The sequence below is a fragment of the Anoplopoma fimbria genome, chromosome 2 (assembly GCF_027596085.1).
Source record: "Anoplopoma fimbria isolate UVic2021 breed Golden Eagle Sablefish chromosome 2, Afim_UVic_2022, whole genome shotgun sequence".
Lineage (NCBI taxonomy): Eukaryota > Metazoa > Chordata > Actinopteri > Perciformes > Anoplopomatidae > Anoplopoma > Anoplopoma fimbria.
The window spans coordinates 8,446,014-8,467,971 of record NC_072450.1 but is presented as its reverse complement, the minus strand read 5'-3'; the positions used below and the strand labels follow the sequence as shown (position 1 = coordinate 8,467,971).

Here is a 21,958-nt window from a genome sequence, read left to right as displayed (position 1 = left end):
GTAATGTAATGTAATGTAATGTACTCCACTGCATTAGATATTATAGGTTTTTTCACTACTTTATTTGACAGCTATAGTTTCTACTGGCTTGTCAGATTCTATATTAAAACATTTGATGAACTCCTTTTATGGTCACATAACAGGCCATGAATAACGCCTGAGCGCAGTAGTTACATTTGGTTTTTATTTTACTTATGTATTTCTATTTCCATCCCATATCAGAGCCAAATGTTCTTTAGTAACAGCTAATCAATTTCTTAATGAAGATTTCACCTTGGAAACATATGATGAGCTTATAAAATACAACAGATGGTTTAATATTAGAAGTTTAGTGAGTTTAGTCTAGTTGGTATCTGTTCTCCCAAAGAGACATTTCCCCTAACTTTTTAGGTGGTTTCTTTTAAAGTTGCTAAATATGAAATTGTGAGTATTAATACAGCAGTAGGACCAAATTGGAGCTCTGCCTCCAACACTTTATCCAGTTCTCTTTAATCATCCAGAGAATAAAGTCACACTCCTTCTGTGGATGTTGTAAGCACCCGCCCTCCAGTTCCCCCTGAACAACATTACATTACATTACATTACAGTCATTTAGCAGACGCTTTTATCCAAAGCGACTTACAATAAGTGTATTCAACATAGGTATGAAGAGAACTACTAGTCACCAGAAGTCATAAGTGCATCTCCTTTCTTAAACAAGCATCTAAGAGCACCTTAAGTTAGCACTGTCAGCTCTGTTTTCCGTCATTTTCATTGTTAGCGCTTTTAGCACCATTAGCTTCTTCCTGCCGGCTCCATGTTGAGAGCCGTGTGGAGGCCCCACCTCGGTCACAGATAAGTAAGTAACATTTTGAGGCTCAAAAGAAGTCTATTTATCTCGTAATTCAAAAGCGAAAGCAGAAATTTTAATAAAAATACGTATATATAATACATGAACGGGTGTTTGGTGAGTTCCCTAAACTTTTGTAATCTTTAATAATTTTCCCTTTCCTTATTGGTACATTTACTTAAATGAAAGTAGGTGAGTAAATGATCCACCCACCACTGGTAGCAGGGCTGGACAGCATATATCTGAAGTCTTAGTAGGATAAAAAGGCAGGAGAAGCACCAGAAGGATGTTTTGTACCGCTCAGAAGATTTCACAAGGACTCCGTGAAATATTGAACAGAAGCTTTGTGTGAACTGTTATACTTCATTTTCCACATAGCCTTGAAAAAATGTATCTTTTGACATTTTTGGAGTGTTACCTGAGTGTCTGTAGTCTTTGTTGTCGCATCATTCATGGTACCCTGCAGGTCTCGTAAAGGTCATCTAGTGGATAAATAACAAATGATGACATTTTGGAGAAAGCACTTATCAAATATCCTCTCAGGACAAAGAAATAGCTCACAGTAAGAAAAAGGAGAGAGGCCATGAATGTTATAACATCTCTCTAATCAACCCCAATCATTCCCACCTGTTATGGAGATTATAAAGAGAACTGCTCTTTATGTGTCCATAAAAGACACATAAAGAGCAGGAAGGCTTTTTGGCCTTCCTATTAATTCGGTGCTTGTTATTACTGCAATAAACTTGAACCATGAACAAGGCAAGAAAAAGCCTCTAGTCATGCCTGCAGAGTTAAACTCATTTTTAAATCCTCTCTGATTGATTCTTCCCTTTTTGAGATACCCTCTGGGCCTCGATACAGTTATTACATTTAAAACAATTAACAAATCCCCAAATGGGAGTATGTCATTCATCAAAGGGTCATGGGTTTCTCATAAACTTTATTTGACAGTTGTACCAGTTCCTAAAATACTTTGGAGATATTTTTTCTACCTCCCTTGAGTCTTTTTGACATTGTATAATGATTCTTTGCCTTTTCTCACAAAGTCCCTCATCATTATTGGAACTGTTGAAAAGATGTTTATAGGTCTTGGATGGGGAATTCATTGTGACACTGTAGTCTGCATGTTGCAGCCTGGTAGGGACTCAGTGGGTTTTCATTTATCCTGCACAAATACAGCAACAGTCAATCGCACAACATTGAACCTACATCTCCTAGCTGATGCAGTGAGCTTCATTCTGACTCCACATCATGGTATTCCAAGTCATTCCCGCTTGTCTTTGCTTAATTTGTCTTACAATCGCAAAACATGGGGAAAGTGACAAATATATTCATGCTTAGATCTTAAATTGGATTTAATATTGCAGAGACTCACAAACACCAGTTCATGACGACATATGGTGTCTACGACTCTTAAACATTTTTTTGAGCCATTTGGTGGTCTGTCAGTGCAATTAAAAATACAACAAAGAAATATGTCAAATATCCAAATAACATGACAATGGGAGTTCAGAGTTCATGAGAATTTTTTGGGGCCCAAAAAAAGGCTGAGAAACATTGGTGTGGTGACTCCACAAAAATGTCATCCTCATCTCAGCCTGTTTCCCAGCAACCTAGCTAAGATTTCTCAGGCTAAAAGTTGATGGTGGTTTGTGGAAACATTTGGAAGTAGGTGATCTTACACTCACATACAATGTCATATCAAAAACAAAGGCATAAAGGTTCACAGTATTAAAAATAGAAATAATATGCAATGTACATAGATATTACTCACAAAGTTGTGCGTTAATGTAACACATATATAGACATGTTAAGACATTAATACATTAATTGTCATTTGTAGTGTATTCAACATAGGTATTCAAGAGAACTACTAGGGATAAGATCCTTTTTTTATGGTGTTGTATTAGTACTTTTACTGGAGGCCTGCGCCGAAAGATGGGCAGCGACTCTGCTGTGTGCTTAATGTAATGTGTAGTGTGTATTGGGGATAAGATGTTTTTTTATGGTGTTGTATTAGTACTTTTACTGGAGGGATCTGAATACTCCACCACTGGAGTGTGAACCCTGGGGTGCTGCACTAATACAAATAACATTTAGTAAATTTAAATCAAATATAAATGACAATGACAAAAATCCATGTCTCAAATTCAAATTGCATTTGGGATAAAATATATATTTTATGTATTTTGCATTTAAATACAACCAGCTCAGATTTCAGCTAGCACCACCCCCACCAAACACTTCATACTCTATTTGCACTACCAACAAATGTTTACACTGCACTGTTTGCACAAATCTTAAAGATAAGATAAGATAAGATAAGATAATCCTTTATTAGTCCCGCAGCGGGGACATTTACAGGATTACAGCAGCATAGATATAGTGCAAACAAGAGACATAGTAGAAAAAAACAAACAAGTATTTTAAATAAGTAAGTAAGAAAAAAAAAAATTCCACATAGTAAAAAAAAAAATCTTATAAATACAGACAGAATAATTATAGTATTGTACAGTGTGTTTGTATTGCACAGATTTATTAGTGTTGCACAGTGTATTTGTATTGCACAGATTTATTAGTGTTTAAATGTTGTCTACTGGGATGGCAGACAGAGCTGGTTGTCCAGCCTGACAGCAGCAGGAATGGAATAGCTGTATATATATATATATATATATATATATATATATATATAAGATAAGATAAGATAAGATAAGATAAGATAATCCTTTATTAGTCCCCGCAGCGGGGAAATTTGCACATACATACAGCCCACTGCTGGCCTTCCTGACAAGTTTATTGAGTCGAGATGCTGCCCCAGCATGTACAGCAATATAAATGCTGTACATAGTAAGCTTTTTTATCTTGTACATTGTTATTATTATTATAAACATGCTGAGAGCTGCCATCACTACAATGACAATAAAAAAACCTCCAACGTTCACCATCCAACCTGACAGAACTGGAGAGGATTGCAAGGAAGAATATCCCCAAATCCAGGTGTGAGAAACTTTTTATTCCCAAGAAGACTCATTGTACTTCAAAAGGGTGCTTCTTCAATACTGAGCAAAGGGTCTGTATGACCATGTTATTATTTTTAATAAATTTGCAAAAAACATTTCTGTTTTTTTTCTGTCAAGATGGGTTGCTGGGTGTACATTAATGAAAAAAATGAACTTTTGCGATTTTAGCAAATGGCTGCAATGAAACAAAGGGTGAAAAATTTAAAAATACTTTCCGTACCCACTTAAATACAGCCAGCAGCAGTGTATACTCTGCTGCTGTCAGGCTGCACAACCAGCTCTGTCTGCCATCCCAGTAGACCACAAAACAAAACACTAATAAATCTGTGCAATACAAATACACTGTGCAATACTATAACTATAATTTTTTTAAATAATCAGACCAAAAAGAGAGAGGTTTTTTTATTGTCATTGTAGTGTCGATTTTAGCAAATGGCTGCATGAAACAAAGAGTGAAAAATTTAAAGGGGTCTGAATACTTTCCCCACTGTACATATATATATAGCAGGAATGGCTTTATATATATATATATATATATATATATATATATATATATACAACCCACTGCTGGCAAGTTTATTGAGCATGTACAGCAATATAAATGCTGTACATAGTAACGTTTTTATTCCTTTTTTATTCCTTTTTTATCTTGTACATTATTATTATTATTATTATTATTATTATTATTATTATTATTATTATTATTATTATTATTACTATTACTATTACTATTAAACACTGCTGCTGGCTAGCTGAGAGCTGCCATCACTACAATGACAATAAAAAACCCTCTTTCTCTTTTTTCGGTCTGATTATTCTTTTTTTAAAAATTCCGAGTTTCTGCAGGAGCCCCCTGAACGCACCACGGTCTCCACGGCGGTCATGTGACCCAGCGGAGGGGGGCGGGGCCAAACCCTCGCTTGTTTTGGCCCCGATGTCGGAGGTGTTTGCGCTCGGAGGGAATGGACTCTGGCAATGCGCGGATTTGATCGTTCAGAGATCCGACCAGCTGAGTCTGTGAATGGCGCCAAAACAGGACCCTAAACCTAAATTTCAAGAAGGTGGGTGACGTCACAGAGGAACATGTGGTTTGTTGTTGTTGTTGTTGTTGTTGTTGAAGCTAACAGCTAGCTCTCTATGCTAAGTGTGAGATAAACCTCTATGCAGATGACTGACACTGATACCTACAAGAGTTTATGTCACTTTAAGACAAAAACACTTGAATATAAGGTGGTATGTTGGATGTTTTCCCTCCTTCTCAGTCTCCTCATTTTGTTTTTTCCCTCTCCTTGCAGGTGAAAGAGTCCTGTGCTTTCATGGGCCATTGCTCTATGAGGCAAAGGTTTGTTTCATTACATTACATTACAGTCATTTAGCAGACGCTTTTATCCAAAGCGACTTACAATCAGTAGTATATTACATATCATTCACCCATTCACACACTGATGACAGGCTACCATGCAAGGTGCCACCATCAGACTCTAACTAACATTCATGCAACATCCAGTCCACACCGATGGCAAGCCTTCGGGAGCAACTTGGGGTTAAGTGTCTTGCCCAAGGACACATCGACTGCCGAAGCCGGGTATCAAACCACCGACCCTCTGATTGGAGAACTACCTTGCTCTCCATTATGCCACAGCCGTTTCATTACTGACTTCATATATTAACTGCAAAACAAAACATTACATTACAGTCATTTAGCAGACGCTTTTATCCAAAGCGACTTACAGGAAGTGTATTCAACATAGGTATTCAAGAGAACTACTAGTCACCAGAAGTCATAAGTGCATCTCCTTTCTTAAACAAGCATCTTAAAGCATAAACCAGAGCAAAAGTATAGTGCAGAGGCAAATTACTACGAAAACAATAATTGCAACAGACTAATACGAATACAATAAGTGCTACAAACTACTACGAATAGGATAAGTGCAGTAAACGAATACGAATTCAATAAGTGCAGCGAACTAATACGAATACAATAAGTGCTACGAGGAAGGCTCAGGGTAGTACTTCATGAAGAGGTGAGTTTTCAAAACAAATGTGAGCCAACGACTGACCTGTGTGTGTTTTCTCAACAGTGTGTAAAGATCAACATAAAGGATAAACTGATCAAATACTTCATTCATTACAGCGGATGGAACAAAAAGTGAGCAATCTTCCATTTTTTTTTATTTGCTTGATTAGCTCAAATCCTTGCTTGAGTTTCAATGTTTGATGTGGTTTTTTTTTGCAGCTGGGATGAATGGGTTCCTGAAAGCAGAGTTCTCAAATATGTGGACAGCAACCTTGCGAAACAAAAAGAGCTTCAAAAGGCCAATCAGTAAGTTTCCCTTTTTGCGTGCTCAAAAGATTGAGATGATAAAGAAGTTATTTCCGTGTGAGACATCTGTTACTGAGAAAAAACATCACTCCCTGTCGTTAAATCTTTTATAATCTTTCCACAAATAGCTTCAACCTTCACAAAACATTAACATAATTTGCGCCTTGTCAATTCAGTATTCAACATGGATTTAGTAGTAGTTGATTTACGACATTATAGTATATTAAGTGTATTTATTTTATCCTGACTATTTTCTTTTGCTTCCCCAGGGACCATTATGTTGAGGGAAAGATGAGGGGTTTAGCACCAAGCAAGAAGATTGCTGCTGTGCAGCAGAAAAATGTTGATCTGTAAGTTTCCACCTTGTTTTCCCACCTCCAATAATTCAACATATTGTAAACACAGCATGTAAGTAAACATAATGTTGGCCTTACAATATATATGTTGAATGATATATAGTATGCATGTACTGAATGTATTCACTCTGCAGGAGGACTGCACAGTATACATGTATAATATCATATCGTCCTTATTTACTTATTTACTTTTTTTGCATCCTAGGAAAGTGAAAAAGGCAAAGCAGAAGAGTAAGTATAAGGTTTCTGCATCACATGTTCTTTCTTTATATTATGATGGTTTTACTCATCAAACGGGTAGCATTTAAGTCTTACAATTACATGTTCTTAGCAGGTTCCAATAGAGAAAAGAAATGGCAAAGATGTCCCATCAGTTTTTATTAGATGATGGTTTTGCTTTAGAGCCAGCATTGTGATAATAATAATGTGTGATAATCTGATAATCCATATCAGAAACACATGAAAAAAAAAGCGTATTTTGTATATGGTGAAATCAGGTAATACATTAATAACTATGTTACATAGAGCACATTTTCAGAACAAGCACTTTCCTAACCACAGTGTTAAGTCATTTGGAGGCATGCTGAATCTGTGAAAATCACAGAGTTCTTAGTTTGCTGCTCTATTCTACAGAAGTTCTAGAGACTTCATACAAACTTGTTGTTTACCTGCTCACCCATCATGCCTAAAAGCGCTGTCCTATTTTGGGAACTTGTTATAGATTTGCATTATCATTTCTTCATAATTTCTAAGCTGTATTGGGTGTTTTTCGTTTAGCCCCAGGGCCGGGTGAAGGCACCAGCAGCGGAGAAACGCCGCCGGGACCACGGAAGAAGAGGGCTCGAGTGGATCCCACTGTGGAGAGTGTATGTATCATCAGCTATTGGGAGCCCTGGGGAGACACATGAACACAGAGATACCTGATTATATATCTTAAACAATAGCATGGCATTTTGTTTATGTGTAAAGCTGGTAAAATATACTTTGTTTTAAAGAGTCATTTTGATCATTAGGCTTCTGAACAGTCATAGATTGAAACCACAACTGAGCATTTGTATAAGAAGATTATTTTCTAAAACTGCAGGCTGAGCTTCCTTCCACAGGTGTGAGCAATGTGGGGAAATATTGAGATGTTAGGGTAAAAAAATGCCCTTTAAATTTGATATTTACCAGGAATGTCTGTATATAAAAAAACATTCCTGTTCTTTCTCATTTCATCTGCCTCACAAAGTTGCTTGAGGAGTCACTTGTTTGTGCAGTGCGGCACCATGCAGACATGTTATCAAGACCCGCGTACCAGCCAGGGTGTCAACAAAAGATTACGTCACAGTAATTATGATTATTATGTTTGCAGCCAAAGAAAGACGTTATTCTCTTCTATACGACCTATAGGTGTGTTGGCAAACTGGGATATTATAGTTTGAAATAAAGCACAATGGCTTATTTATAGAAATTGTATTTGCATTTACTAATATGCATTGCAGCTGTATTATTTAATAGTCCAATATCTTGATGTAATTCAGTTATGTTAAAATTAGTATAACAGAGAAAATATATTAATATATGAATATGAAAACTAAGAATACATGCGTTTGACATAAGAAATGCAATTTTTTTTTGTGAGAGAAATGCAAAATGTTCTCGGAAATAGATAAGTTTTACTGCTTCCAAATACCAATTAATAATAATAATCAATAATCAACCTTGTGTGTCCAGGAGGAGATGTTCACCAACCGCGTGGAGGTGAAGGTGAAGATTCCTGAAGAGCTGAAACCCTGGCTGGTGGACGACTGGGACCTCATCACACGACAGAAACAGGTAAAGAAAAAACACACAAACTCATACAGACATCCCTCTTTTTTAATCCACCTGTGACAAATTAAATGATGGAAATTCCTAATTAACAACCATTTGTATATTTAATGATGTTTGACTTAACCACTGTGTCAAAACCAGTATCAATCCTCAACTATTTGTCAAGAAATGCTTAAACCCTCTCAGAATGCAGATTGATTTCTTATCTCATGTGGTTTGTAGAATCAGATCTGTTGTTGAGATGACAATGGACACAAAAAATGTGCCTTACTGACTAAAATATGCCATGAAAACTCTTCAATAGGTAGCAGAATGTCAAGCTGTAGATCAGATCTGTAGAATGTAGCACTGACAGGAAATGCCATAATTAAATTCTGAAAGATATGTGAGTAAAATTACCTTCAAAGTGAGGTACACGGATATTTGTCAATGTTTCTAACTAAATCAAGGTTTTCTGTTGCTTACAGTTATTTCATCTGCCTGCTAAGAAGAATATAGAGACTGTCTTGGAGGACTATGCAAACTATAAGAAATTGAAAGGAAACTCGGACAACAAGTAAGAATAAGCACCCTGACGTTCTTCAAATGATGTTCATGTAGTCCTCCCCATCAATGTGCTTAAAGGGTAACTTTGGTATCTCAACCTTTTGGACTTTCTTTTCCCATGTTTTTGTGTCTAAGTGACTAAAGGGGGCAACATTTTTTGAAATTGGTCCAGTATTGTGTGAGAGCGCTGCTGTGTGCGCACTTCTCCTTGATTAAGACTCGGTGAGACACAATAACAAACAGACATGATCAAGCCAAAGGTAAAGAAAAACAGCGTTTTTCCATTAATATTGCACAAGTTTATAAAATTGTTGTCCCTAATATCCACTTTGACACAAAAACATGGGAAAATAGGATTGAAAAATAGATAAACTGTGAAAAAAAACAGGTTTCCCAGCTTCCTCTCAGTGCTCCTAATGTCATTTTCAAGATTCCACTGCGCCTGAAGGAAAACAACCAATCAGAGCCGAGGAGTCACTAACGCAGTGTCAATCACTGCTCGGGAATTCGGATCACACTGTCAAACTAGGCAGCTCTGATTAAATATGAACAAAGATTCTGTTACTGTATAACCTATTTCTTGCTTAAAATAATTTTTGGAAACCTATTTAGCGTACCCGATGGCTGTAAAATGAGAAAGATATCGACGCGGCTGGTGTGCAGTACTCGGTTTTGGCTCGACTGACAGCAACATGGCGACAAATGTTTTTTCATTTCACAGCTAAACAGTCTTGCAAATTCCAAAAGGAGGCAAAGGAAACTGATTTTTTCACAGATTATCTGCCTCATGTACTGTCAGCTTTACTTCCTTCTATGTGAAATGAATAACAGACAATTTTGACTCACTCTTCTGCAATTTACCCAGCATTGTACCATTTATGCAGATTATGTTCAATTCCCTCAGACATGATTGGACGCCCTGCTGAATCTTTTGATATTTAAATGATCATATGTTTTTTCCATGTTTTAGCCCATTTACAGCAAACCATACATGCTGCTGGCCATTTTCCTAAATATGCAACATTTTTATAGAAGCGTTTTTTCTGTCTCCTAGACTACAATTTAATCGTATTAAATTCAGTAACATATAAAAATCGACTTGCTTTGGTTGGATACTTGCTTCAAAGACAAAATCATGCAATGAAAAAGTTTAATCTAAATGGTGGTGTCGCACTGTGATGCAGTTGGAAACACAGACAGATGTGAAAATATCAGCCAGACTCATTTTCATGGACATAAAGGGGGGAAATTAAATGAAATTCACATCATTTTTTCACACCATCCCTGATAACTTATTGATTTTTTCTTGGGTCTAATTGTCCGTCATCATAGTTGGTGTTTCCAAATTGATGAACACACTAGACTTGCCGATTTCCAACTGTTTAAACAGCGTCACAGCACGACAAAAGCCCAACCTCCACATAAATTAACCCAAGCATGATGCTAGCTTTGATTGATTCCCTATCTCAAGAAAGTTGGTCTCAATTGGTGGCTCCTTTTGAGCTGCGACCTCTGAACTCTCCATGGAAACTCTCTCCAGTGAAATATGTGACTTCCCTCTCTCCCCTCCACTCAGGGAGTACGCAGTAAACGAGGTTGTGGCGGGGATTCGGGAGTACTTCAACGTCATGCTGGGCACTCAGCTGCTTTACAAGTTTGAGAGGCCGCAGTACGCCGAGATCCTGGCTGAACACCCAGACATGCCGATGTCGCAGGTGTACGGAGCTCCACACTTACTGCGTCTATTTGGTAGGGACCTTGGACACACCGTGAAAACACACACACATATATATACACTACCACATGCAGCTCACACACACACAGGTGAACACTGAACCATTGCTTTCAATTGAGGGAGGGATGGATCATTTTTTATCATTGTGCAGAAGTTCAAGCACCTACCTCTTCTATCATAAGTGCTTTTCAAACGATTTAATTGGATTCTTGGAGAAAAAGACAGTCGTACAGGCAGCGTGGCATTGGGACTGAATACATTCTTACAGTTCTTTAAGTTCTCGTCTGTGAAATGTGCCCCACAGGAGCTTGAACACTGTTCAGGTTAGCAGACAAATAATCACCTCGCTGTCTATGTTTGTTGTCCGAGACAGTTTCTCCCACTGTGGAAGCAGAAAATCAATCCTGGACCAAGATATCATACCAATGTTGTCGTGGCAACAGAGAGCACACAGCCACAGTTTGAAATAATGCACTACAGCAAGCACAGCTCTTTTCAAATGAATTTTAGATTAAATTCGCAGTCGCTGTGGTTTTTCGATAACTTATCTCATTTGATTGCAGATATCATTGAATGCCTCTGACTTCACAATAAACAACAGTCAAACTTAATATAACAGTCAGCCAAAAGGATGTTTAACTGTCATTAAAGCTAAAATATGTTTTTATTTTATTTTATTTTTTTACCAATTATGTCCCTAATAGTGAGACAGTTACACGAGTCTGAAGCTGATCTGGTGAATTCTACAGATTGATTTCACAGATATTTAAACAACTGAATTGTTCTAGGTGAGCTGATCTCCACGCAGATTTTAAAATGTATTTCTCATTTTCGAAGTTATTATCATGCGTGCGTCACTGAGTGTGCAGCTTTGTGTCTGTCCACGGTCAACTATTAAATAATAATATAAAAGCTTTTTGCAAAAAACATTTTATTTTGGGTTCCCAGTTCTGGATGCCTGCTCAAGGACCTCTCGTGGTTTCGGTGACTCACTTGTTTTCAAAGCACCTTTTATTGCCTGTTTTGTACAGCCATTGACCGCCTGCTGACTCCTCACTCACAACTCTTAACACAGCTGAGTGCATCACCAACCCCGGCTGCTACTCTGCTGCCAGAGACACAGTGGGGGAAAACCATAAACTGTATATCTATGGAGAAAATATTTTGATTGTTTCGGACGGTGTGTTCAGCTAAGAACTAACAGAATTTTAACACACACAGCTGACTGCGTTGCCGCCTCTCAGCCGCTGTTCTGCACCCAAAAAAACAGATATTCCGTGTCTTTTTTATTTGGCATCAACCTCACATTAACGCACATAATGTCCAAAAATAAGCTTGGAGCCTAAATAAACCCTTTAAGTTGCTGTAACACCTGTGAGACGGAGCTGAGAGGCTCAGAGGTGGTTGAGACATCTGCATAGAGTTAAATGAGAGTATCTGTTGTGGAAGCTGTGCGATGACAAACACATCTGATCCACTTGCAGTCTGGACGGCGGGTCAGCCAATTATGGGTTGTATTCATTCAATCCAACGTGACAACAGTGATCATTGAAGACACACTTGGCGCAGATCTGCACTCTACTGAATGCACATTTCTAGTTTAATGCCCATTTTATGAAGCATTTATACATTCAAACAGTATTTAAAAAACATTCCTGAGTCTCTTTCAGTATGCAGTCTTTTTCTGCGTTGCTCCTCACAAACGTCTCCTTCTGCGTCCCCCAACAGTTCGTATTGGAGCCATGCTGGCCTACACTCCACTGGACGAGAAGAGTCTGGCCTTGCTGCTCAATTACCTCCAAGATTTCCTCAAGTAAGGTTTAAATCCCTCCACAGGGACTCCATGTCATGTTTGGAAAAGTCATGTTACTTCCACGTTCTTATTAGTGCAGCCATGTGGTTGAAAATCCTCAAAACATAAAATCGATGCCCTGGAAGATATTTTTAGCTACAACAGTGATGGACACTGAACTGCATTTTATGATGTTAAGCTCTAAAGTTTGGATTCTTTTTTTAATTTAAAAATGGTTTCACAGATGACTAATAGAAAGACTAAATTACATTTTTTCTCTCCATCTGTTTTCTAATTGTCCACTCCCCAGTGGATAGCTTTGTTTGAGTCCTGCAAACTGAATCTTAATTAATTGTGAAAAGTGTTTATTATTCCCATCTTGTGTTTATCCAGACAAAGCTCATTTTCATGAGGACAAGACTCCTATAGGGACTCTTAATTTGACAGGATAGAGGGTTGAGTGATAACCTTCCCTTCGTTTAAAGCCTGTTCAGCTAATCCCTTTGGAGGCAGATAGCCTCACAATCTTATCTTAATTAAAACTTATTTGACATATTTTAGGAACTGTGTATCTGCGTGACAACTGTTGAGGGACACATTTTGTTTCCACTTTCAGCAATAACCATTTCCTGCCCGCTCCACATGACAATCAATTTGACATTTTCTTGCAGGTACCTGGTAAAGAATTCCTCCACCCTCTTGAGTGCCACTGATTACGAGGTGGCGCCCCCAGAGTACCACCGCAAGGCCGTGTGAGCGCCATCAGCACACAGCTCTCCTATTAAGAGACCTCTCTCACGCCACATGTAGAATAACCATTACTTCCTCTTTGAGTGCAGACTTGGATGAGATTTTTCCCTTGAACTGATCCGCTCCTTCCACAAAGGTCTCAGGAGTGTGTCACAGTTAAGAAGTTTTTAAAAAGTATTTTTTTCGTTGAATCCCTCTCCTCTTTTCTTTCTCTTTTTCCTTCTCACTTATCTGAAAAGACACAAGAATTTTTTTTTAGTTCTGGTGACAAGTTACAGTTTCCACAAGCAGCTCTTAGGTGTTTTTGTGCATTCTATCCCATAGATATTTGTTACTGTTGCATGTATGTATTTATTAGTGTTCGCTCTGCCACACAAGGTGCAATTTAATGCTGGACCACATGGTCATCACTCAGCAGTTGATGTTTTTGTATCTGTATCTTGTTCATTTGTACCAATTTGTAAAAAAAAAAACCATGTTTCTACACAACCGACATGGTTTACTGTGTTTTCTTCTTATAAATGATCTTCCTATAAATTATTTGTTTTCACCACTGTTCTTCAAGAACGTTTGCTCCCAAAATAATGGAGGAAAGTAAGTGCACTTACATTGTTTGTGTTCAAAAACATCCATTTTCATTCACTTGTGCAGTTCATGAAAAATATATAATTGTACAAGTGCTGCACAAAGCAGCAGTGACCAAAACAATTCTCAATACTGATGTTGAATAAATAAAACATACAGTAGACAGAAATCCAATTTCTAACATATAGATGCTTTAAACTCACTTAAAAAGGCTGTTGATTGTAATAAGTTATTCTCCAGGAAACTCCAAATAGAGGAAGCCACATAACCAACAATACAAATATGAAATGGTTAGATTTAATAGAAACACTGCTTTTAGATTAATGTATCAAATAAAAATAATTTATAAAAATATATTAACAGTCACATGGGGCATTTTTCTGCATTTAGTGCTTTTTACATTTATGCCTTGCAGCCCATTTTCATGATTGTACTTAAATACTGCTGCTGAATTACTACAAGTAAAAGTCATGCATTCAAATGTTTATCCAAATATAAAATAAAACGTACTGGGAACAAAATAAACTTAAATTACCATAAAGTGAAGGAAATCATGCAGAATTGCTGCATTGTATGTATATTGGATTATAATCATTGCTGCATTATGTATTTATCACTTTAGTGCTGCTGCAAAGGTGGAGATTATTTTAATTACTTTACCAGGGCTACTGCTACAAACTTAATCTTAATCTGTATCTTAATCTAAAATATTAGGCTACATAATAATGTATTTGTTGATTACATTCTGTGTTATTAATCTGAATCTGCAAAAGGGATTAGTATCAGAAAATAAATGTTGGGGAGTTTAAAGTATAACATTTCCCTCTGAATCGCAGTGGAATAGAATGGAAATATCAAGTAATGAACAAGTGCCTCAAAACTGCACATAACTGATATACCTGGGCGAATGCAGCCCACCTGGTTACCTTCCACCAGTTGGCTGAAGCTGGCTCGCCTGCAAGCTAGAAGGATGGAGCAGCAAATGTGGGTGTGTTACCAGGGTAACGCTGTTGCCATGGTGACAAGGACAAAAACAAAGACATTTAACGGTTGGTTAAATATTTCCTCAAAGTGAAGAATGCAACATAATAAAAGACAATTACCCGTTTGCAGCCTTTTATTGATAAATCCAAACGTGTAATGGTGATTTCAGCAGGAGGTAACACAATGGTGATTGAGTCCGTGGCCCACTGATTAAAGTATTGCAATATTTATATATTTGCAGTATTACAAACAGGGTGACTGTGGAAAAATAATGCATTACAGTTTTTCCCCATTGTAAACACACACAAAAAATCGAACCATGCACATAATTATATATAAAAACTTCAAGCTTGTGTATCACCAAACATACTCCAGACTTTATACACAACTCCATTGTTCTCACTCAAGTAGAAATTCAAAATCAACCAGGACTGATTTGTCACTTTGGATTCCACGGGAGTTTATTGTCTCGATTATGTCAGTTTATGTCGGCCACTTATTATCATCTATTTATTTATTTATTGATTGACTCATTGCTTTAGTATTTTGTGATTAAACATCACAAGGGGGCAGAGTTTCCCCCTTCTTTTGATTGATTGTCCTTAAAAAACTTGGTGTCTACCTGATGTTTAAACCTCAAGGAGGACGTAGGCCCACTACGTTACTGAAGTAAAAGTAGCATTCATCAGTGTGAAAATACTCCACTAGGACTACAAGTAAAGGGTCTGAATTTAAATCCTTCTGTAAGTAAAAGTACAGGTCTATAAGTAGTATCTGCTAAATGTATCAAAGGTATGAGTACTAATAATGCAGTAAAATGGTCCCTATCAGTGTTTTATAGTATATATGATGTTTTTGGATTGTATTATTGATGCAATAATGTGTAGTCTATGTTGCATTTTGCTGCTGTAGATGTTTAAGGTTGTGCTTATTTTAACTGTGCCTACTTTATTAACTGCTGGCTGGTTTAATATACAGCAATGCATCATATTCTATGAGATCATCATATGTTTGTAGTGTCGCTGTCCTTTGAGAACCACGTATCTCTAAAAAGTTGACTTTTCATGAGCTCGGAAAACAGCCCTGTTTTCAGCTTTGTGATGATGCTGATCCAGCTGATTTAGGAGGGTTTTGAATCGATTTTCTAGATTAAGACTAGGAGATTTTTCTCAACACATAAAAAAACACATTATCCTTCAGTTTATCACAATCATTTAAAATCTATGGATACATGGTTTTCACTGGACAGGAAGGGGTTGGAAAACTAATCTGAAAAGTAAGTAAAGCTCTCAGACGAAATAGAGTAAAATGTACAATATTTACATTTGAGATATAGTGAAGTAAAAGTTAAAGTTGTATACAATAGAAATAGTAGGTGAACAAAGCATAAAACAAATATTAGTCACGTGTAAACAACAAGGAACAAGGATATGTCCAGTAACTAAATATTTTTTTAGCAATAACACACCTTTAACTCAATGTTTCTCTGATGAACAGTCAAATCAGTAGAATGCTGAATACAATCAGCTGTTCTAACCTCTGGCCAATGAGAATTTGATTTCCTCCTTTAAATGTCTTTGTTAAGATTTCTTTTGAAGTGACAAAAAGCTACCAAGTGTATTAAGAAAGTCCAAACCGGACATACATATTTTCCTTTCAAAATATAATGGTGTTTGGTATAAATGTTTTAACTGTTTCTAAAGAATCAGAATCATACATAAATGGATGAAGAAATATTTTCAGAAAATCTAAAACATTTTCTGTTGTAAATGCTATTACATATTTGTCCTATCCTATTTTGTATCATACTGATTAAAAATGGCAGAATGAGAAGTTTCAAGGACAGATGACTGTGAAGACAAAAAGATGTACATACTGTACAGGGAGCAACCCATTAAAAGTCTCACCAAAGCTACACTGCACTTCAGGAAATGTTCTCACAAATGAATACTTTTTATCCTAGATGTTTATTGAGGATAATAAATAGTCCAATGTTTGGCCTAGGAAGGAGATAGATAAGATTTAGATATTTCAGTTGTTTATCTAAAGCAGAAAATGTCGACAACTGAGGCACATTATTACACGATAGATTAGATACTGTTTGCGCAGTATAGTTAGGTAAATAGGTTTAATCACTGGTGTTTATATTTTGATGCAGATAAATATAACTGTTTATTTTAGGCACTGAATGCCGCTGGGGATAGTTTATTTATTCATGGGGTTTCTTGAAAGTTGTTGACAGATTCCATTCGATTTATCTTTTCAAAGTACCAATAGTATCTCACTGAGATATAATAATTATGTGTAAACACACATCATTAAATGTCCTTGTACTGTACTTGAGTATTTCCATTTTATGTTACTTTTCACTTCTCCTATCCTACAATATTGTAAGTTTCAGCCGACTACACTTATTTGTCATCTTAAGTAACTTTGTAGATTCACATTATTGATACAAAATGTAAATGTTATGTACTTATACTTGAGTAATAATTTGAATGCAGCACGTTTTACTTGTAACAAAGTATTTCTACACTGTGGTATTACTACTTTTACTGAGTCTGAGTACTTCTTCCAGGGTTAAATATTTCCTACTAAACTGAATTAAGATAAGATAAGATAAGATAAGATAAGATAAGATAATCCTTTATTAGTCCCGCAGCGGGGAAATTTGCAGGCTTACAACAGCGTAGAGTAAAGTGCACACAAGAGACATAGTAGAAGAAGACAAGCTAAAAAATAAAAAATGAAAAATAAAAATAAAATAAAACAAGTATTATAAATAAGCAAAAAAAAAAACAACTATTTTAAAAAACAACAATAACTGAAATATTATAGTTTTACGATTTTGGAGAAAACAGAGAAAAAAACAACTCATTTTCAACTATGTTTTAACTATTATTGCACAGTGTAATGTGTAATGTATAGCACATTAATTAATAGTGTTATTGAGTTTAAGGTTCATAATGACCAGTCAACCACAGTGCAGTAAGGTAGGTCATCCGTGACATGACAGACTGGTAGCTAGGCAACGGGTAGCTAGGCAACAGACAGGTTGGGTAGTTATTAAGTTAATTTTAATAGCAGGTGAAATGTGCATTTTTTATTTCATTATTATTTTTTTATATATTTTCCACTGAGGTATTGACTGTAAACATAAACTAATGAATCCAGATTGTTCACAGATTAAAATATATATATTTTTTTCCCCCAGGTGTTTCGGTACGTCAGGTACGTCTGACGTCACGCCAGGTTTTTTTTCCCTCCCCTTGTCCCAGGATGTCTGAAACTGCTCCCAACGACAATGTAACCGGAAGTCCCGCCCTCCCCTCGTCACCGATTGGTTCAAAAACAACAAAACCCGCAAAGGCTTCCATTGTGATTGGCTCCAGTGGGCTGTCAATCAAAAAAGGCGAGTAGAATTTGCGGTTAGGCGTCAGGTGAAACTCGCCCAGTGAGGAGGAGGAGGAGGAGGAGGAGGAGGGAAAAGGGAACAGATTAAAAAAAAAAAAAAACTGACTCCTGTGAACTTTCTGGGAAGTTTTTTTTTAATGCTATTTATGAACTTTTTAACCAAAGTAAACTTTTAATACTTGGAACACAACACGTGACAAGATGAAGAGCCTGAAGTATCGATTGAAAAAGCACGAAGTGACCATCACAGTAAGTCTATTTCACCCTGTTTCCATAACGTGGAGAGCACCTGCAGCTTGAGACGTTCCATTGCTCCGCGGACGTTCAGGGCCGGTCCGTTCATAATCTGCTCCCCTAAAAAAAACAGGGGCAATTGGGGTTGTTGTTGGTTTTCACAAAACGTGGCGGTGGTGGGTGGGGAGAGGGGGTAAAGCTCGTCAGATCAGGGGCAGCACGGTGCCTCCTCGCCCCGGTCGTTATCGCTCCCTGCTCGGGCTTTCTTTAGACTCCTGGGAGCTGGAGGTTCACATTTCTGAGTTTTCTTGAACGCAGCAGCTTTAACATCAGATGTGAGGGTTTCTTTAGGGTCAAAGGTCAAATGTGTTCTGTTATTGGCTTTATTAGGTAAACTAGGTAAACCCAGCTGGTGGGGAAAGTACTCATATTTTACTTAAAGTACAAGCAGAAATACTCTTGTTAGGCATTCAAAATATACTTAAAGTACTCATTATGCTCATTAATATATTCATGTCACTTTAATGTTGCAATTGATAAAGTTGGGGTTGATTTGAATTACTTTAATCCATAATTATGTAGCATTACCTATTTTCCAGCTGGTGGGGAAAGTACTCATATTTTACTTAAAGTACAAGTACATTACATTACATTACATTACAGTCATTTAGCAGACGCTTTTATCCAAGTAGACATACCACAGTGTAGAAATACTCTTGTTAGGCATTCAAAAGATACTTAAAGTACTCATTATGCACAGTAGACAATTCATTAATTGATTAATGTCACTTTAATGTTTCAATTGGTAAAGTTGGTAAAGTTTTGAATTACTGTATACACAGCTGTGAAGCTTAATCCTTAATTATGCAGCATTACTCACATATTTTACTTAAAGTACAAGCAGAAATACTCTTGTTAGGCATTCAAAAGATACTTAAAGTACTCATGCACAATAGACAATTCATTAATATATTCATGTCACTTTAATGTTGCAATTGGTAAAGTTGGGGTTGATTTGAATTACTTTATACACAGCTGTGAAGCTTAATCCATAATTATAATACGTATGTTATACAAGTAGAAATACTCTTGTTAGGCATGCAAAAGATACTTAAAGTACTCAATATGCACAGTAGACAATTCATTAATATATTAATGTCACTTTAATGTTGCAGTTGGTAAAGTTTTGAATTACTTTATACACGGCTGTGAAGCTTAATCCTTAATTATGCAGCATTACTCACGTATTTTACTTAAAGTACAAGTAGAAACACCCTTGTTAGGCATTCAAAAGATACTTAAAGTACTCATTATGCTCATTAATATATTCATGTCACTTTAATGTTGCAGTTGTTAAAGTTTTGAATTACTTTATACACGGCTGTGAAGCTTAATCCTTAATTATGCAGCATTACTCACATATTTTACTTAAAGTACAAGTAGAAACACCCTTGTTAGGCATTCAAAAGATAATGGATAAAGTGTTGGCATCAAAAGATACTTAAAGTACTCATTATGCACAATAGACAATTCATTAATAGATTAATGTCACTTTGACATGAGTGCCTTGTAACTACAGTACCAGTCAAAAGTGTGGACACACCTTCTCATTCAACTACTTTGAAGAATCTAAAATATAAAACATTCTGGTTTGTTGAGCATTTGTTTGTTTACCACATCATTCCATATGTGTTCCTTCATAGTTTGGATGTCTTCAATATTAATCTACAATGTAGAAAAAATAAAAATAATAATAAAGAAAAACCATTGAATGAGAAGGTGTGTCCAAACTTTTGACTGGTACTGTATACGGATAAAGTGTTGGCATCAAAATATACTTAAAGTACTCATTATGCACAATAGACAATTCATTAATAGATTCATGTCACTTTAATGTTGCAGTTGTTAAAGATTTGAATTACTTTATACACAGCTGTGAAGCTTAATCCATAATTATACTTTATTACTTATTTGTTGATTTATATTTTGTACTAATCCAAATCTGTAAAGTGCCTTGTAACTACATGTATCGAATACATCTAGTGGAGTAAAAACCACAGTTCATTGCCTCTGAAATGTAGTGAGTATAAAGTAAAATGAAAATACGCAAGTTAAGTACAAGTACCTCAAAATTGTTGTTGCATAATTACTTTCCAACACTGCTAATACAATAGTTTGTGTTTTATATGTTTAAACTGTTGCAGAAAAGTTGTTGAATCAGCTTTATGGTCATTTTGTGGTGCCGTTAAATTGTACTGATATGTAGTTTACCATCATATATGTAAAAAGAAAGACCGCAAATCGTCACTTTTGAGCAGCTGAAACCAAAGAATGTACAGCATTTGTGCTTGGAAAATGACTACAACCATAAATGAATTATCAAAATACTTCCTAATCTATTAATCAGCTCTAAAATCATTTCAGCTCTCCCACAAATTATAGCCTCAAAAATGACCACACAGTTGAAACATCTCTCTTTAACCAAAATCTGAACATCCTAACATTCATGAAAGTCAGATTTACTGCATGTTGTGTGAGACTAAACTGGTTTTAACAAGGTGTACCCAATAAACTGACAACTGAGTGTATATCTTTACCTCCAAATATATGCAGCTATCCAGAAGAATTAGTATATTACTCAAAACGTTGCGTTTGTATAGATTTTGTTGTGGGTAGCCATCACGGCTCCATGGATACACCATAAGTCCCCTCAGGAATGTAACAGTGATTTTTCGTGTCAAGATAAGTCTGCATGTGTTTTAAAGATCTGAGTTTTTAATTCATAGCACGCTGTTTGAATATCTATCGGGTCTACGCTTTTCAGCTAGAGTGCCCACACTATAAGACATCTTTTTATATTAATTCTTCACTATCCAGCAACAGCCTATGAACTTTGCTCAATAGACCGTCATTATAATTCAGCACAGTTCAACATGCTGTGGGTGTTTGGCACTGCAGTCTGTTCTCCGCTCCTAGCAATTACCATGAGAAAGGCACAAAGCCAGAGGAGCTGTGTGTGGTAAACTATCTGGCCCTTTCTTTTTAAAAGGGAGAGAGAAAAATATCCCTTCAACAATGAAATGGTATTGTATCCAGGTTGACGGTTGTCTCACTCCGTCCGTCAGAGGCAGCCATTTAAAATTCAAGCCTGTTTTTTTGCCCTGCAGCATTTTCTGTCCTGTTTTGTTCTCCAGCTGCCTCGGGAAAAGCTTGAGATACGCCTTGTTGAGGAAACAGAAATGACACTTATGCAGGTCTGTCTGAGTGATGATTCTGTAACATCCCCGTTGCATTCCTTTGTGAAAGCAGATGTACCAAAGGAAGAACTTAAAGCTACTTTTAAGGAGCTTTCCTTTTGTCTTGGTATGGCGGTCCCTGTGGGTGAATGTGGTAGTGTGGCACCAATGACAGACATTAATTAAACAAAATAATTTATATTAATAACTATATAGAAATGGCAAATCTTCTCGCTGATGGTCTCGTTTATTCATGTAGGTCATATTGAGGCGTTAGTATTGAGACTGTTTCAGAACCAGTTAATAGTTCTTCACGCTAACTTCTGAACATGGTAGTGC

General features: G+C 36.6%; 2 protein-coding genes across 3 annotated transcripts in view; both read left to right on the top strand.

The window, feature by feature from the left end:
- The first annotated feature begins 4,777 nt into the window (after positions 1–4,777).
- LOC129108472 (mortality factor 4-like protein 1) lies at positions 4,778–13,653 on the top strand. Its single transcript, XM_054620308.1, has 12 exons — positions 4,778–4,910; positions 5,145–5,191; positions 5,931–5,998; positions 6,086–6,172; positions 6,442–6,522; positions 6,734–6,759; positions 7,306–7,394; positions 8,245–8,346; positions 8,811–8,899; positions 10,466–10,638; positions 12,353–12,437; positions 13,088–13,653. The coding sequence occupies exons 1-12, from the start codon at positions 4,871–4,873 to the stop codon at positions 13,170–13,172; spliced, it is 972 nt and encodes a 323-aa protein (XP_054476283.1). The 5' UTR covers positions 4,778–4,870; the 3' UTR covers positions 13,173–13,653.
- A 4,560-nt stretch (positions 13,654–18,213) lies between these two features.
- The window catches only part of uacab (uveal autoantigen with coiled-coil domains and ankyrin repeats b), a 43,289-nt gene continuing 39,544 nt past the window's right edge, over positions 18,214–21,958 (top strand). For both annotated transcript variants that reach the window (XM_054620156.1, XM_054620139.1), the window contains exon 1: positions 18,214–18,398. In XM_054620156.1, the coding sequence (XP_054476131.1) occupies positions 18,351–18,398 (48 nt within the window). In that variant the 5' untranslated portion in view covers positions 18,214–18,350. The remainder of the gene's footprint in view (positions 18,399–21,958) is intronic.

Coding starts and splice junctions, on each gene's coding strand:
- LOC129108472 (XM_054620308.1), top strand. CDS start 4,871: ATGGCGCCAAAACAGGACCCTAAACCTAAATTTCAAGAAG. Junction 8,900..10,465: donor AAAGGAAACTCGGACAACAA/GTAAGAATAAGC, acceptor CCCTCCACTCAG/GGAGTACGCAGTAAACGAGG. Junction 12,438..13,087: donor TACCTCCAAGATTTCCTCAA/GTAAGGTTTAAA, acceptor ATTTTCTTGCAG/GTACCTGGTAAAGAATTCCT.